Here is a 14,427-nt window from a genome sequence, read left to right as displayed (position 1 = left end):
CTGGGCAGAGAGGAAGTTCCCAGGCTAGTGTGCCTTTTCTTCTTTTGTTCCTTAATTACTTGAGAGATATCTTGAGTGATTTCTTGAGTGATATCCTGAGTACCACTTAGGTGGGTCATCACTCAGGATATCACTCAAGGATATCACTCAGGATATCACTCAGGATATCACTCAAGGATATCACTCAAGGATATCGCTCAGGATATCACTCAAGAAATCACTCAAGATATCTCTCAAGTAATTAAGGAACAAAAGAAGAAAAGGCACACTAGCCTGGGAACTTCCTCTCTGCCCAGAACATTGGAGGCTATACACCACACCCCCTCTACAGTATTTATAGGAACTCAAACACTGAGATCCTGCTCTGTTCCAGTAACAAGAAGCCGAAAGCACCAGCCTGAAGATGACGAGTGAGACCTCGTCGAAACGTCGCCTAGACACCCCAACTTTTACACGGGAAGACACCCGAGGACACCAAAACCTGCATTCCTGTACCCGTGAAAATCTACGAAAGCAAATATATATATATATATACACACCCATGCACATGACCCAGAGCTTCCTCTTTTGGCTCGTGCATCAGAACACCCGCCCACCTCTCCCTAATTTTAGGGCCTTTTGCGATTGACCTTGCTATACCGTCGTGTGTTGTCTGTCGTTGGGACAGGGGCATGGCAGGAATTTCCCCATTTTTGTTTCGCCTGCCACATAGCAATTCGTCACAACTTGTAAGGTTGTGGATAGGCACTAGTTCATGTGATAGGGATGGGAGAACGGTCTCGCCATCCCTATGTGAAGAGTATTCGTTAAAGGAATCCAGGGACTCAACTTGGTTTGGCCAACCCCTGAAAAGGGGTTGCCCCTGTGCCTGAGTCCAGGGGAGCATCTGGGTAGTGAATAAAGTCTGTTCACAGGCTTTTCACCTACCTCCGGTGTTCACCCTTGGCTGACTTATGATAGAGCTCTGGGTCAGCACTACCTGCAAGGGTGTAGGGAGCTAGCCAAATCAGAGCCTATGCAACCACTCACTTTTCTGTAATCAATAAAGTTGTGGCCTAAATTCTGCCAAAAACCAAAACTAAAATTTGAGTCAAATGTGTCTTTATTTAGGAGGGAGGTTTCTGGGTCTGAACACGCAAACACATATTTGATTTGTGTGAATTGTGGGTGAGTGTGAACAGTGTTCCCTCAGTTGGTTGGTCTCTCTCTCTCTCTTGGCCCTGGTCATTTTGGGGTATGTGGCTTTCAATTCCTTTCTCCAAAGAAATGCAGCCCTTGAGAGGGTGGGAGGGAAAGTTCCCTGCCTCTTTGGCTTTTAGTCTTCATCACCCAAAACAAAAACTAAGGATAAGCAGCTTCATTTCCATATATCCATCCTGTTGCTCTTTGACTCATCCCCCTTTCTTCTCCTTCACTGCTTGTCTTCCTCACCAACGAAATTTAGATTGGAATGTAAGCATCTTAGGGAAGGGTCTTATTGCTAGCTTCTTCTTTTAGCCATAGGAGGTCTGCTAACTGTGTGCCACTAGCAACCCATCCTTTCAATGAGCGTTTCAAGAGACGGGGAAGCAATACTCTACCTCTATGATGACATCAGACTGCAGCATTGCTTCTGCAGCATCCTCTTCCCCTGTGAGGTCATATGAAATGGTAAATTTCAGATGTCCTCCAGCAGCTGTTATCTGCGGTAAAGAAGAATGATGCTGATTACATAGCAGAAAACATGCCTTTAACCATTTTGAAATACTCTTTTCCAATTACAGCACTTTCAAGGAAAGGACTTCTTGTATGGAGAAAGGACATGTGGATGATAGAGAGCCCCAAGGAAAAATCATTACAAACTGTTCATTTCCTGTACATGACTCTCTCTCCTCCCACCTCCAGTACTCCAAATAAGCAATTCTGATAGAAGTGCTTTCAGACACTTCTAAAGGCTGGGAACCAAGCATATATGTTCTTTTTCTTTCTAAAGTGCTTGATATAAATAAAGTTGGTGGTTTTTTAAAAAATAAAATAAAAGCCATAACGTTTTTGACTCGTTTTTCTTATTGAAAAACCCTAATGCACAAGATATAATATTTGGACGATACTAAATTGCTGGAGGAATCAGGGATGCATGTTCCTCTTTTATCCTGTCCGCTTCCCACCCTCTCCAATTCCCAGGTTGAAGGCTCAAACAGAGGGACTCCATGTCCAATCAGCCTGGAGAACTAGGCTGCAAATACTGAATGTGTCTTGCGAAGTATAACCTAAAACAGAGGGGATCTGTCCTCAGGAAGTAAAAGCAAATCCAATTAGGAAGAATGCCACAATCTTGTTCTCCTACAGGCATATCTCTCTGAACGCTGCCTTTTCCTTCACATTTGTTCGCTGCCTCAAAACAATGTGAGGCAAATAACCTCAAGGCATATTTTGACCCCAGAATGAATTTTCTTTTTAGACTTTTTGTTAACGTTTTTAAAGATGCTGATCCCAGCATTCCAGAAAATAGCTGGCAAACTAGACTTTTCTTCTTCATTTTTTGAAACAGCATCAAAAGCAAATCACAAATGACAGTATTCAGAACAAATACAGAAGTTTGGAAGAATAAGGTAAGCCAGTCTATATATTCAGGTATAACAAAGAATCTCTCTCTCCTTTAGATCCCTCCTCCCCACATCTCTCATTCTCATCCATATTATTGAAGAGAATTATGTGGATATTCTTTGAGGCTGTTCATAGGGAATTATGTGCTGTCTTCCATCATCATTTGTTATACAGGAGTTTCCCCCCTCCTTGCGCAAGTGTGTCTGAATGCATGAAGCCAATGTTGTGCTTTCTAAAGAAACATAAATGAGGTTTGTAGAGAGCAGGTACACTTTCTGTGGACCACATTCTGTATGTTACAGATGCTTGATAAATAGTAACAGAAATCATATCAATAAATTATATCAAACTTTTATTTTATTTTTTAAAAAAACATGTTTGTGTTCTTTAGGCACCCACAGTGGACTCAGCTAGATTGGTAAAGAAAAAGTGTTTTATATGCATTGTATATGTGATATAAGACTGAGACACCAGATGGCGCTGTGGACTCCTGTCCTTCCCAACCGGATTTACCTGTATGAGTTTACAACGTGTTTAACTGAACCACTTCTTTGATGTGTCTAGATCCAGCCTGAGATTACAGTTACCAATATTTAAAGTTTCCCTCCAACACAGCAGAAAACAAAAAACAACACAAACACCACCAGTACGATTTCCTGAGCAGTAATTTCATTTCAATGGGGCTTCTGCAGAACATCCTGGTGGATTATGTCTCCCAACCATATATAGAAGGAATTATTTTTTGGGACTCTCTTTAAAAATGTTACAAATACCAGTAGCGAATATATAACCCCCTGTGCCCTTTGCTCCTGGCACTTAAGTAGTAAAATTCAAATATCACAATGGATTTTTGGCTTAATTTTTGACTTTCTCAAAGAAAATGCAATAATTGAAAAAGGCAATAAGAAATCATTGTGTTAAAATTGATGCATTCTGCAATACTTCTCAAGACTCATGCACAAAGCTGTCCATTAACTATAATAAAAATAACTGGTTCCCCACTTCATCTCTCTAGTCTTATGATTCTGACATTTCTTCAGTGATACACAGGGCCTGCTTCATCATGAAGCATTACTGTAGATTGCATAGGGTACCCAATTTGGGAGGGGAGAAGCATTTTCAACCCCTCGCCCTCATTCACTGATCAAGTCCCACCCAATGTAAGTTTTTCACCACAAAATGAAGCACCAACATGCCAGTGTCACATACAACTGAGGCCTGTATGAAGGAAATAAAAATTCAAACATTGGTCCTTGTGTATATATTGCCAGTTTGGACGCACACTCTTCAGTGGCAACTACAGGCTAGTATGTTTTCAGTATGTGTGGGCTGCTTTTTTAGTCTCCAGGAGCAGACATTAAGAAAATAACAGGGTCCATGCCTACCCCCCCCTTTGTGCCAGGTGTAAGGGAGGAACAAGAGAAAAAGCAGAATTATCTATGGAAATAAAGGAACCAATTTTGCACATCACTAGATTTGGTTGAAGAATCCAGACTTAGTGATGGTTCTGGGAGATGCTAGGACAATAAATCTAAATAAGAAGGCAAGATTGAATCCCATCAGTTATGGGCATCTCAATCTATTTTTCCAAACTAGTACCTTCTAATTCTGTTTTCTTTCCAACCTACCTTTACAATGTTCAGTTTCATTTTGGCAATCCCACATATTCTCCCTAACCATGGACAGGCCACAAAATAAGGGGTTGTCAACATTTGTCTGCCCTCCACAATTCATTCCATTTCTTTGATACTGTTAGACCATACTGAGACAAAATGATTGAAAGATGGCCTTGGAGTTATGAATTGTCCTATTAAACTCCCCCCCCCCCCGGTTTTATAAGCATTCATTGCAATATATCTTTAATGACTCAGCACTAGAAGTTTCAGGCAACCTTTTTAAAAAAAATTAATAATCAAGGAACGGCGTATATTAAAAATGTGTCTAATGCCACATATCTCAGGGCACAGTAGGCAGGACAAACCCCCCCACCCCAAATGGCAATCTTAGTGTTCAACAGCCTGCCAGTCTAACGCAAGACTGACTGGCACCCGTGACAAAGTACTGGTACTGAATGGAGAACAAGCCACCTTAACAGATGGGCAGTAAGTATGTTTGTGCCTCCTGTGGGTTACAGGATGCACAGACGGAGTGTCTGAACATCTGTTTGCTTTGATTTACATGCTTATGTTTTAAGGAAATGCTCCATCATTAATCCAGCCCAGGGTTGGATTACAGTTTTTTGAAATAACAAATGCTAGGTGGGAAGTCATAAGGAGAATTTCATATGTGTCCGTTGCATTTAGGGGAAAGGGCAAAAAGAGAGACGTTGAAATGAATTCTAATGAAGCTCTTACCCTAGATACAGAGTATGTAGGTCTTATCATTTTAATATAAATTCTCAGTTACTATTATATATTTTATAATATATAATAGTATAATATATAATAGTGCTGAAGTTCTGTTTGTTAAGAAAGGAATGAGTTTAAAAAGAACTCGCTATCTTTGATAAGACCTTCGTCCAGAGTTTGCATTGGTATAACAGATAAAAGGAAAGTGGCATTTCCCTTTGCTCTGTTTGAATAAGTATATAGAACAAAGGCATTTTTAAAATAAAAAAAGTTTTGCTCTCTGTAAATATTTTCCATGTGGATGTGATATTCATTTTGTTGCACAGCAAATCCCATAACCATTCCTCAGTGTCAGCTTTAGACATTTTTGCACCTAAAGCAAATAGTGAAAACCCCTTCTCCCCCTGCAATGAACTGCAATATATCAAGCTGGGATAGTCATTTCCATTGGGTAGCTTTGAGAATTCCCCCAAAATAAGTCTTCTGAAGCCAACATATGACTATAGTCTTATAAAGGATGGTTACTTAAGCTAGTAACCATGTACAGGCATGCACACAAATTTTCTTTAAGAAAAAGCTGGTGCCACCTGTTCCTCTTTTTAGACAGTTATCCTTTATATTTTTGGGGGGAGGATCAATCTACATTCAGGTGAAATTGCTGTTTCATAGATAAGGTAGCAAAACAACCCCAACAAAGCTAAAATAAATGTACCCCAAAATAGAAGAGTAGCAAAACTACCAAATGACTTTATTTTCCCATAGAAACATCATGTGCCTATAGCGTCACATAGGAATGCCATTTCTAGACATTAATTCCCCATTTTCTGATATAATATGTAATGGTCTCTGAAACTTGTTCTATAATTATCCCAGGTGGAAATTATTTAAACACCATATATACACACACTGTATATTATGGGGGCAATGGGAAGGCCTGAATTAGCCCTTGGAAATCACCCAGTCTGGCAAAAAATAATGCTGACAGCTGTGACAGTGTTGCAGAATATGCCAGGTTTTCCCCATTGAAGGCTTATTAAAAATCTACTAAGTGCTTCATCAGAATTATAAATATTATCCAAACCTCTAGCTCATCCTGAAAGTAGAAAAATTGAAAAAGACAAGCTCACCAGCTGCTGAGTAGATCCCCCCCCCCAGTAGCAATTGCTTTGCTGTTACTAAACTATATAATTCAATAATTAGAAGTCAGTGAAATAGATCAGGGAGGTATATGGTTGCGGGGAAACACTAACTTTTTCATCTTATAATTGATAAGGGAAAACATGAAGGTGAATGTTGAATCTCTTTTATTGTCCACACAGATAGGGTTTAATTGGTTCATGCTACTGTCTCCTCAGCAGAAATCCAAATGGGCACAGCAAGTAGCCTTAGCATTGACCATTTAGCACTGCTGACTGTCTTAAAATGGAAGCGGCTTCATAATCGGACTGAATAAATGCTCACAGATTACTCATACTTGAGTAATTATTTTTTAAAACCATCAGAAGGGCAAACAGAAGGCTCAGACCTTTGCGGAAGCCTTGCCATCTGCCTTGAAAAGAATCCCTGATCCCTAATGCTCTATGCCTGTGTGTGTGTGTAGAGAGAGAGAGAGATATGAACTGCCAGTCCAAGAAGCCTCGAATAAAATTTAAGATATTAACCGATGCTAAAGAAAGAGGTGGATTTGCCCTGCCAGACCTTAAACTATATTATGAATCAGCTGCTTTTTGCTGGCTGACAGAATAGCTGCTTCTTGAAAACACTGACGTGTTGGATTTAGAAGGTTTTAATAATGTATTTGGTTGGCATGCATATTTGTGGTATGATAAGGTAAAAGCACATAAAGCGTTTAAAAATCACATTGTTAGAAAAGCATTGTTTAATGTTTGGATAAGATATAAGGATTTGTTAGAAAAGAAAACCCCAAGATGGTTGTCACCAATGGAAGCGAAGGCACAGAAAAAACTCAATATGGAGGCCAAATGGCCGAAATATTGGGAAATTTTGGAACAAGATGGAGACAGAATAAAATTGCAGAGTTTTGAAAAATAGAAAAATAAAGTGTGACATTGGCTTCATTCTTACCAAATAATGGAGGCATATAATTCAGACAAAAAAGTTGGCTTCCAGGTGGAAAAATCAAAATTGGAAACAGAATTGTTTGATCCAAAAACTAAGCATTTGTCAAGAATGTATAACTTGTTGCTGAGATGGAACACTCAGGATGAAATGGTGGAATCAGTTATGATTAAATGGGCACAAGATGTTGGACATAACATAATGATGGCTGACTGGAAACAGTTATGGACCACAGGTATTAAATTTACGGCATGTAATGCCCTAAGAGAAAACTTAATGAAAATGATTTACAGGTGGTACATGACACCAGTCAAGCTTGCAAAAATTTTCCATTTGCCCGATAATAAATGTTGGAAATGTAATGAGATTGAAGGTACATTCTTTCACCTTTGGTGGACATGCCCAAGGATTAAGACATTCTGGGAGATGATTTATAACGAAATGAAAAAGGTATTCAAATATACTTTCCTGAAGAAACCAGAGGCCTATCTCCTGGGCATGGTCGGCCAACTGGTGCCAAAGAAGGATAGAACATTTTTTATGTATGCAACAACAGCAGCAAGAATACTCATCGCAAAATATTGGAAGACACAAGATTTACCCACCCGGGAAGAATGGCAGATGAAGTTGATGGACTACATGGAATTGGCGGAAATGACTGGCAGAATCCGAGACCAGGGAGAAGAGTCGGTGGAAGAAGACTGGAAAAAATTTAAAGACTATTTACGGAAATACTGTAAAATTAATGAATGTTAGAAAAATGTTGGAATGAAGTTATATGGCTTTAGTAGAAATGTTATAAGGAATTAAGGATAAATAGATTAATAGAGTATTAAAGGGAAAATAAGGTTAGAATGTGTTAAGATAATTATAGGATTAAAAATAGAGGAAGATGGAAAGGAATTGCTGAAAAAATTAATAGAAGTGGAATACAAAAAGGGAGGTGTGAGGAAATAAGGGAATGAAAGATAAGATATTGAAAATATTTGATGTGTTTTAAATTGTGTTTGTTTTGTTTTGTTAGTTTAATGTTAGTGTTTTGTTAGTGTAATGTAGTGTTGTTTGTTTTGTTTTTTTGTACTGTACTGTACTGTACTGTACTGTATTGTATTGTATTGTATTGTATTGTATGGTTTTTATTTTTTGTAGTGTTTAAATTGTTGGAAAAGGTAATGAATATTATTTAAAAAAAGAAAAAAAAAGAAAGAAAATACCCTGCCAGTCATCAAAGTACTCTAAGCATGCCTGGAGCAACTTCACTTTTATAAAATACTATTCAAATATTCTGGGGGGTCAGCCCTAGAGAAGAAAGCAGATTCTGGTGCTGAACATGAGTGCCAGAACAAATTGAGTCCGAGATCAACCATCCTCTGCATATGGATGCAACTCGTTAACAAAAGTTTGAAATGTGCCAAGGATAGAGGGTGCAGTGTTAACACTGATTATCATCACGAAAATATTTGTAAACGCTGAAGGTATGTCACAGTCTTTTCTGCAGGCAGTGCGGGTGGGCTGACAAACCAGTAGCCGAAACAACAGCTTGTTTCTCGTTTTCTTGAACTGTTAGAATAAACTGCCGTTCTGCCAGTTTGGATTTAACAGGAAGGTGCACCTTATTTAAAACTAATAGAGGAAGCTTTCAAGCATCTCCTTTCATGTGCAAATAAGGAGGGAGCAGGCAGTGGTGGAGCTCCGGCACTGGGGGGCGGAGAGCAGGTGGGGCGGGACGCATGTCCTGGGTGCGTGGCATGGCACCTGTGGGGGCGTGGTGCCCAGTGTGGGGAGGGGGCAGCAACGATGGCACCCCACCGGGATTGTGCTGCTGGGGGCGGTGCCCTCCCCCTGCACTCCTCTTCCTCCGCCAGTGTGTGCAGGGGCTGTTATGTGAGTGCAAAGTTTGCCATGGATTATAGCATTGGGCCTTTGTGCATATTCTCCAAGCCACAGAGACTAATGTTCTTTATTCCAGGTTGTTAGACTGACAGCCTGCAACTGCAGACCTGCAAGTTTTCCCCATCTCTCTCACACACCTAGCAGTAATAGCGCACAAAGGAAGGTGACAAAAGAAGTCACCGTTGTCTTTGCAATAAGTCTTATAAATTGACCTCAACTTTTCCCCTTGCCATTGGCTTCAACCCCAAGGTCCACACTTGTAAGATCAATATGAAGTTGTAACTTTCCAAGGGTCTTGCAGGAGAAGGGAAATGTTTAGTAGCAATCCTCAGGCAGTGAGCCAAGAAACTGAGTTTAAAACACTCCTAAGAGTTGGTATTTGAGGGATGAAATACTATGTATATTTTCAAAGACTTCAGGAAACGAGTGTCTGTATTCCATCCACCCCACACTAGGAGAGGAGCCATAACTCAGTATTACAACACATACTTTGAATACAAAAGTCACAGCATCTCCAGTTAAAAACTTGGGAAAGATCTTTGGAGAGCTGCCATTGGTCAGAGTAGAGGCTTTGCAGACTAATGGTCTAACTCAGTATGAGACAGTTTTATATTCTGTAGCCTCCAGTAAGCATGAAATATTTCTGGTGCAAGTGACCTGGAAATTAGCTGACCATTAGCTTTAGTCATTAGCTTCTGTGTACAAGCTGAATTACTATTCAATAGTCATATTGTACCTGCGTTAAATCCTAGCATGCAGTGTCACTTAGAAACTATTATCTTCATTTTCATTTCCCAAAGCGTTAAAAGATGTACCACTGCTGTTTAACCAGAGAAAGCATGGGTCGCTAATGGTGAGAAAAGTGGCTTCTTGCTGCATACCCCACAGTTTGTAAGTAGGCTGAATTATTTGGAATGAAAGAGAATACATGAATGCAAACTAATAACAATAATTATTTTTGCAGGTAGCAAGGGGCTGATAGAACAGCAAAACCCATTTCATAAATTGACCTGACATAGAATATCCATTACTCTCTGTCAAAGTTACCTATTTTAAGGTTAAATGCATTTGAAAAAGAAAGCAGGAGAGAGGGAGGAAGGGAAGCAAAGAACATTAAACATGAAGCAGAAACACAGCAGGTTTGGTTCTTGGGACTTTTTGACATCCCAGTTATTTGTGCGTAAAAAACAGATTATGTTTAAAGTAATGATACTGTAATATATGGTTATATTTCATCATCTCAAGCAAATTTCTTAACTGCCATCTATCAAAAGAGTAATAAATAAAAGGAAAAGCAGTAAAGGAGAAAATATATAAAACTTTATGAAAGTGACAGTTATCGTCCTTTCTGCAAAGAACTAATCATATTGATACTTCAATAACTTAAATATGCTTCTTAATACCTTCCAGATGGCCATGAACTTTCTCACTGAAGATCTGTAGCAGTGTCATTCACATTTTTAAAAAGAAGCAAAACAAAATTGAGTTTTGTCTATAGCTAACATTATGGCCATGCTGGTTAAAGTAGGGTTGAGGTGGGGCTCTCAATTCTATGATAATTAAAATGGGATCTAAGGGACACATATAGGATTCATTTAGCTGTGGGAATTTTAAACTAATTTGCAGATGACCCTTTCTATCACTCACAAACGCAAAAAGAGAATGTGATGGAACTAGCATCAAAGCACTTTAGGACCTGCCATAATGCTTTTAGATTCGTTTTGAAAGGGCACTGGTAGGGGGTGGGGAGGAATTTATTCGTGTATTTCTGTATTTTTGGAATAGTTATAATTGTACAGTTGAAGATTACTTAATGGTTTCATTTAGGTCACATAAGTGCTAAAAACCACATGGCCAGCATCACATTTAACCCCCCCCCAGATGTGCTGGCCTACAGATGTGCACTGTTGACACACCAGCAGTCCCCAGCTTGGGCAGCTGTGCAGGCGGCACATAGATATATACGCATGGGCTGCTGCATGTAGCAAACACCTATTAAATGTAATACTGGCTACACGCAACTGAACCACAGACAAGTGCTTTTTGGTGGGGCAGCATCAATCATGCGAGTGCATGATAGCGGCTAAATTGGGACCCCATGAGCATTATACATTTAAAGCAGAATCATTCCACTTTAAACAAAGAACCCTCCAAAGAACACTGGGAACTATTGTTTAAGAGTGCAAAGGTTTGTTAGGAGATCCCTATCCCCCTGACAGAGCTACAATTTCCAGAGTTCCCTGGGAAGAAGGAGTGGCTGTTAATTGAGAATTGTAGCTCTTTGAGGGGAATGGTGGTCTCCTAACAACCCTCAACATTCTTGTCAACCTAAAACATGGAGAACTTCTCCATGTTCCTTTGAATTACCCAAACACAAACAAGCACTCATGAGCAGCAAAGACTGGGCTTTTAAATTATAAATCACAAATAAAAATACACTGAGGATGTGATTAGTGTACTTTGTATTATGTCCAAACATTTTATTTTAATTTAATTTGTTCTTGTCAAACATCAATGCTCTCCTCTCAAAGTGTGAGTGTATATGTTGCACAAATGTATTCGAGTCAGACTTCGATGTCCTAATAAAAAAAATTCTTGCTATAAATTCAAATGTTTTGCTTTAGTCTCCTAACTCTTCAATATTTAGTAGCACCCTGTGGTACCTTATATTTAATGTAAATGGAATAGCTTGAAGCAATTATAAACTTTAGAGCTAAAATAGGATATGTTGCTACAAGAGCTATATATTTCTGTAGAAGTGATTCTATGAAAGCTATAGCACAACATATGAACACAGACTGCTGTTGTGGGGTAGTGACTTGCAGCGCTAGCAGAGAGGCACATGAATACCCTGCTCCTTTATATTGAAACCTGCCCAGTAGCTCCCTTTGGCACTGTAACCCTTTCAGCTGTCACACAGCAAAGACTAGCAGTAAGGGTCAGTGGTGCCACCTGGACAGTACTTTGGGCAGAGGCCCAGGGCCCCAGTCAGCAGAAGGCCTCATTTTCACATAAGAGACAGTTGGGTCCAAATGGGCCCACATTTTGAAGTTCTGAGTAGTCTTACACTTACACTGAAATCTAAAATAACAGAGCACATATCATGGGGGGGGTAGGCTTGTCCCACTGGTTAACACAAGGCTTGGTATCCTTGGTCTGATGGCTTAATCAATGTACATTCATGGAGGAAGCGTTTGAGGAGCCACTTTGGCTTTTGTGTCCATAGAAACACCCATTAAAACAAACCCTAGAATGGAAGCGAGGCGGAACTTGGTTACAGGGCAAAATACACATATGTTAAATAAATAAATGAGATGAATGGACTTATTTCTTCAGTAGGGCTAATTTCAAATAAATATCTTTTTATAAGTACAGTAGTACCTCGGGTTACAGATGCTTCAGGTTACAGACTCCGCTAGCCCGGAAGTAGTACCTCGGGTTAAGAACTTTACCTCAGGATGAGAACAGAAATCGCACAGTGGTGGTGCAGTGGCAGTGGGAGGCCCCATTAGCTAAAGTGGTACCTCAGGTTAAGAACAGTTTCAGGTTAAGAACGGACCTCCAGAACGAATTAAGTACATAACCAGAGGTACCACTGTATACTTAAAATGCTGTATAATGGTTATTTACAACATTACAACACTGAACACATAAAGAAATCAGGAGTTAACCAAGTTGCACAGTGAAGTGTTATAGCATTCATAACCGAGATGTTAGTTTATGTCCAATGCCTTGCTATTTTCTAAGTGCTTCAGGGATCTTTCCTGCTTTTAAAATATTTGAAGATACATATTTTTGATGAATACACAGTGCATTAGCTGCTGGGGCTGTACAGCGTGTGAGCACTCTGGTCTTACATTTCAATTCTAAACATTTATATAACTGTCAATAAGGCATGCATATATTCGCTATGTGATTTCGATGGCAAAATGTTTGTCACCATTTAACATTAACTATCAGGTTTCAAAACATGAACATAATTTCCATAGAGTGCTGTTAAATTACCAATTTTACTGGGACTACAATGTCATTCTCATTTGATTCCCTCCCTCGTCCCACAATAAACTATAGGAGCCATTTATGAACACAGCACTGTTGACCCTTTCCTAAGAAAACTGACTTCTTGCTCCCCTAAGTCAGGCTCCCAGGCATTTGCAAAAATTAGCTCAAAGTTCAAAGCAGGGCATGAAAACAGAGACAATCTGTCGTGGCATATAAGGCACTGCTCTTCTCACACTCTTGTGGGTGGTACACATATTTATGCAGCTTTAGATAATTTTAATTTGTGTCAAATTGTTTTCTTTGAAAATGATCTAGACAAACTCTTTTTCCTTTTTATATAAAAAAGAAGTGTTCTTTTATGTGTCTGCATGCCTCAGAAACACGTCACTTCATTGCTTTGGGATAGCTTTCTATTTAAGTAGAATGTGGATAGCATTAAATTTTATTGCTGGCCAAAATGGTGAATTTAACCTGTATACATATATACAAGTTGCAGAATCACAGGATTTTAATACTGAAAGACATCTTAAGACAAAATGATGATGATGATGATGATGATGATGATGATGATGATGATGCATTTTGGTCCGATAGTAAAAATGTTGTTCACAACATTACACTGCCAAGCTAAGGCTGAAATCCTATTTTCACTTGGCTGGGAAGTAAACGGAACTTACTTCTGAGCAGACATGTGCAGTAAGTACTACAATGTTAATCGCAGTCAAAATCCCTATTCCAGAGACCCATGTGCTCTTCTAATCAATATACAGTGTTCTTACATGAGAAAGGTTCTCCGTTTATTTCAGCTAAGTGGTGTGCAGTATTCAAGACTGAAGTGAATTGGAAAGCTGTAGTTGGTAGGGAAACTCTGTATCATCATCAAAGAATCAGTTCAAACCCTTCAAGCCCTAAGGGTTGCTAGATTAGTGTGAATATCCCAGCTCTTGGGTCAACAATAATATTTACTGCAAGTCTGAAAGTCAATATAAGATGGCTAATTAGCAAAGGAACAGCACTTTAAGTACTGTATGTTATTGTGTTTGTGATCTACTGCCATTAGCAAAGGGATTAAGCTGTGAATATATCTGGCTACAAATCATTCTCTATGCCAGAGGTCACCAACCCAGTGCTCACAGCTGCCATGATGCCCACCAAGGCTCTTACTGGCATTTCTGTGGCATCTATCAATCTTCTTGCTTTGCCCTAGGAAGGGGTTTCATTGATTTATCATGTGGGGGGTAGGCAGGGAGGTGGAAGAAAAAGTGATGGAGGTTAATTTATTGGTCTGATCATGTGCCTTTTTATTTCTTTTAAAAGGGGGAGTGGGGAAAAAGAACAGCAGGGATAATCCCTTTTGCAGGATCATTTGCCCGCCACCCACAGGGAACTGACAGCAGGCAACTGCTCAGCCCTACAGAGGGCCTTTATTTTGTTTGATGTTTGGTGGAGTGATGGGGATGGCCCAATTCACTAGTGGAGTGTGTATGAGCAGCAAGGTATGGATATGGAGAGTGGTTCT

At 39.5% G+C, this 14,427-nt stretch overlaps 1 protein-coding gene across 7 annotated transcripts in view; it reads right to left on the bottom strand.

The window, feature by feature from the left end:
- The window catches only part of LAMA2 (laminin subunit alpha 2), a 374,353-nt gene that overhangs the window by 180,234 nt on the left and 179,692 nt on the right, over window positions 1-14,427 (bottom strand). For all 7 annotated transcript variants that reach the window (XM_081856105.1, XM_081856106.1, XM_081856108.1 and 4 more), the window contains exon 13: window positions 1,581-1,682. In XM_081856105.1, coding sequence (XP_081712231.1) covers window positions 1,581-1,682 — 102 coding nt within the window. The remainder of the gene's footprint in view (window positions 1-1,580; window positions 1,683-14,427) is intronic.

This window comes from Podarcis erhardii (assembly GCF_964252035.2).
Source record: "Podarcis erhardii genome assembly, chromosome: 3".
Taxonomy (NCBI): Eukaryota; Metazoa; Chordata; class Lepidosauria; order Squamata; family Lacertidae; genus Podarcis; species Podarcis erhardii.
Note: the sequence above shows the minus strand (reverse complement) of the source record. Positions and strands in the feature narration are given on the sequence as shown.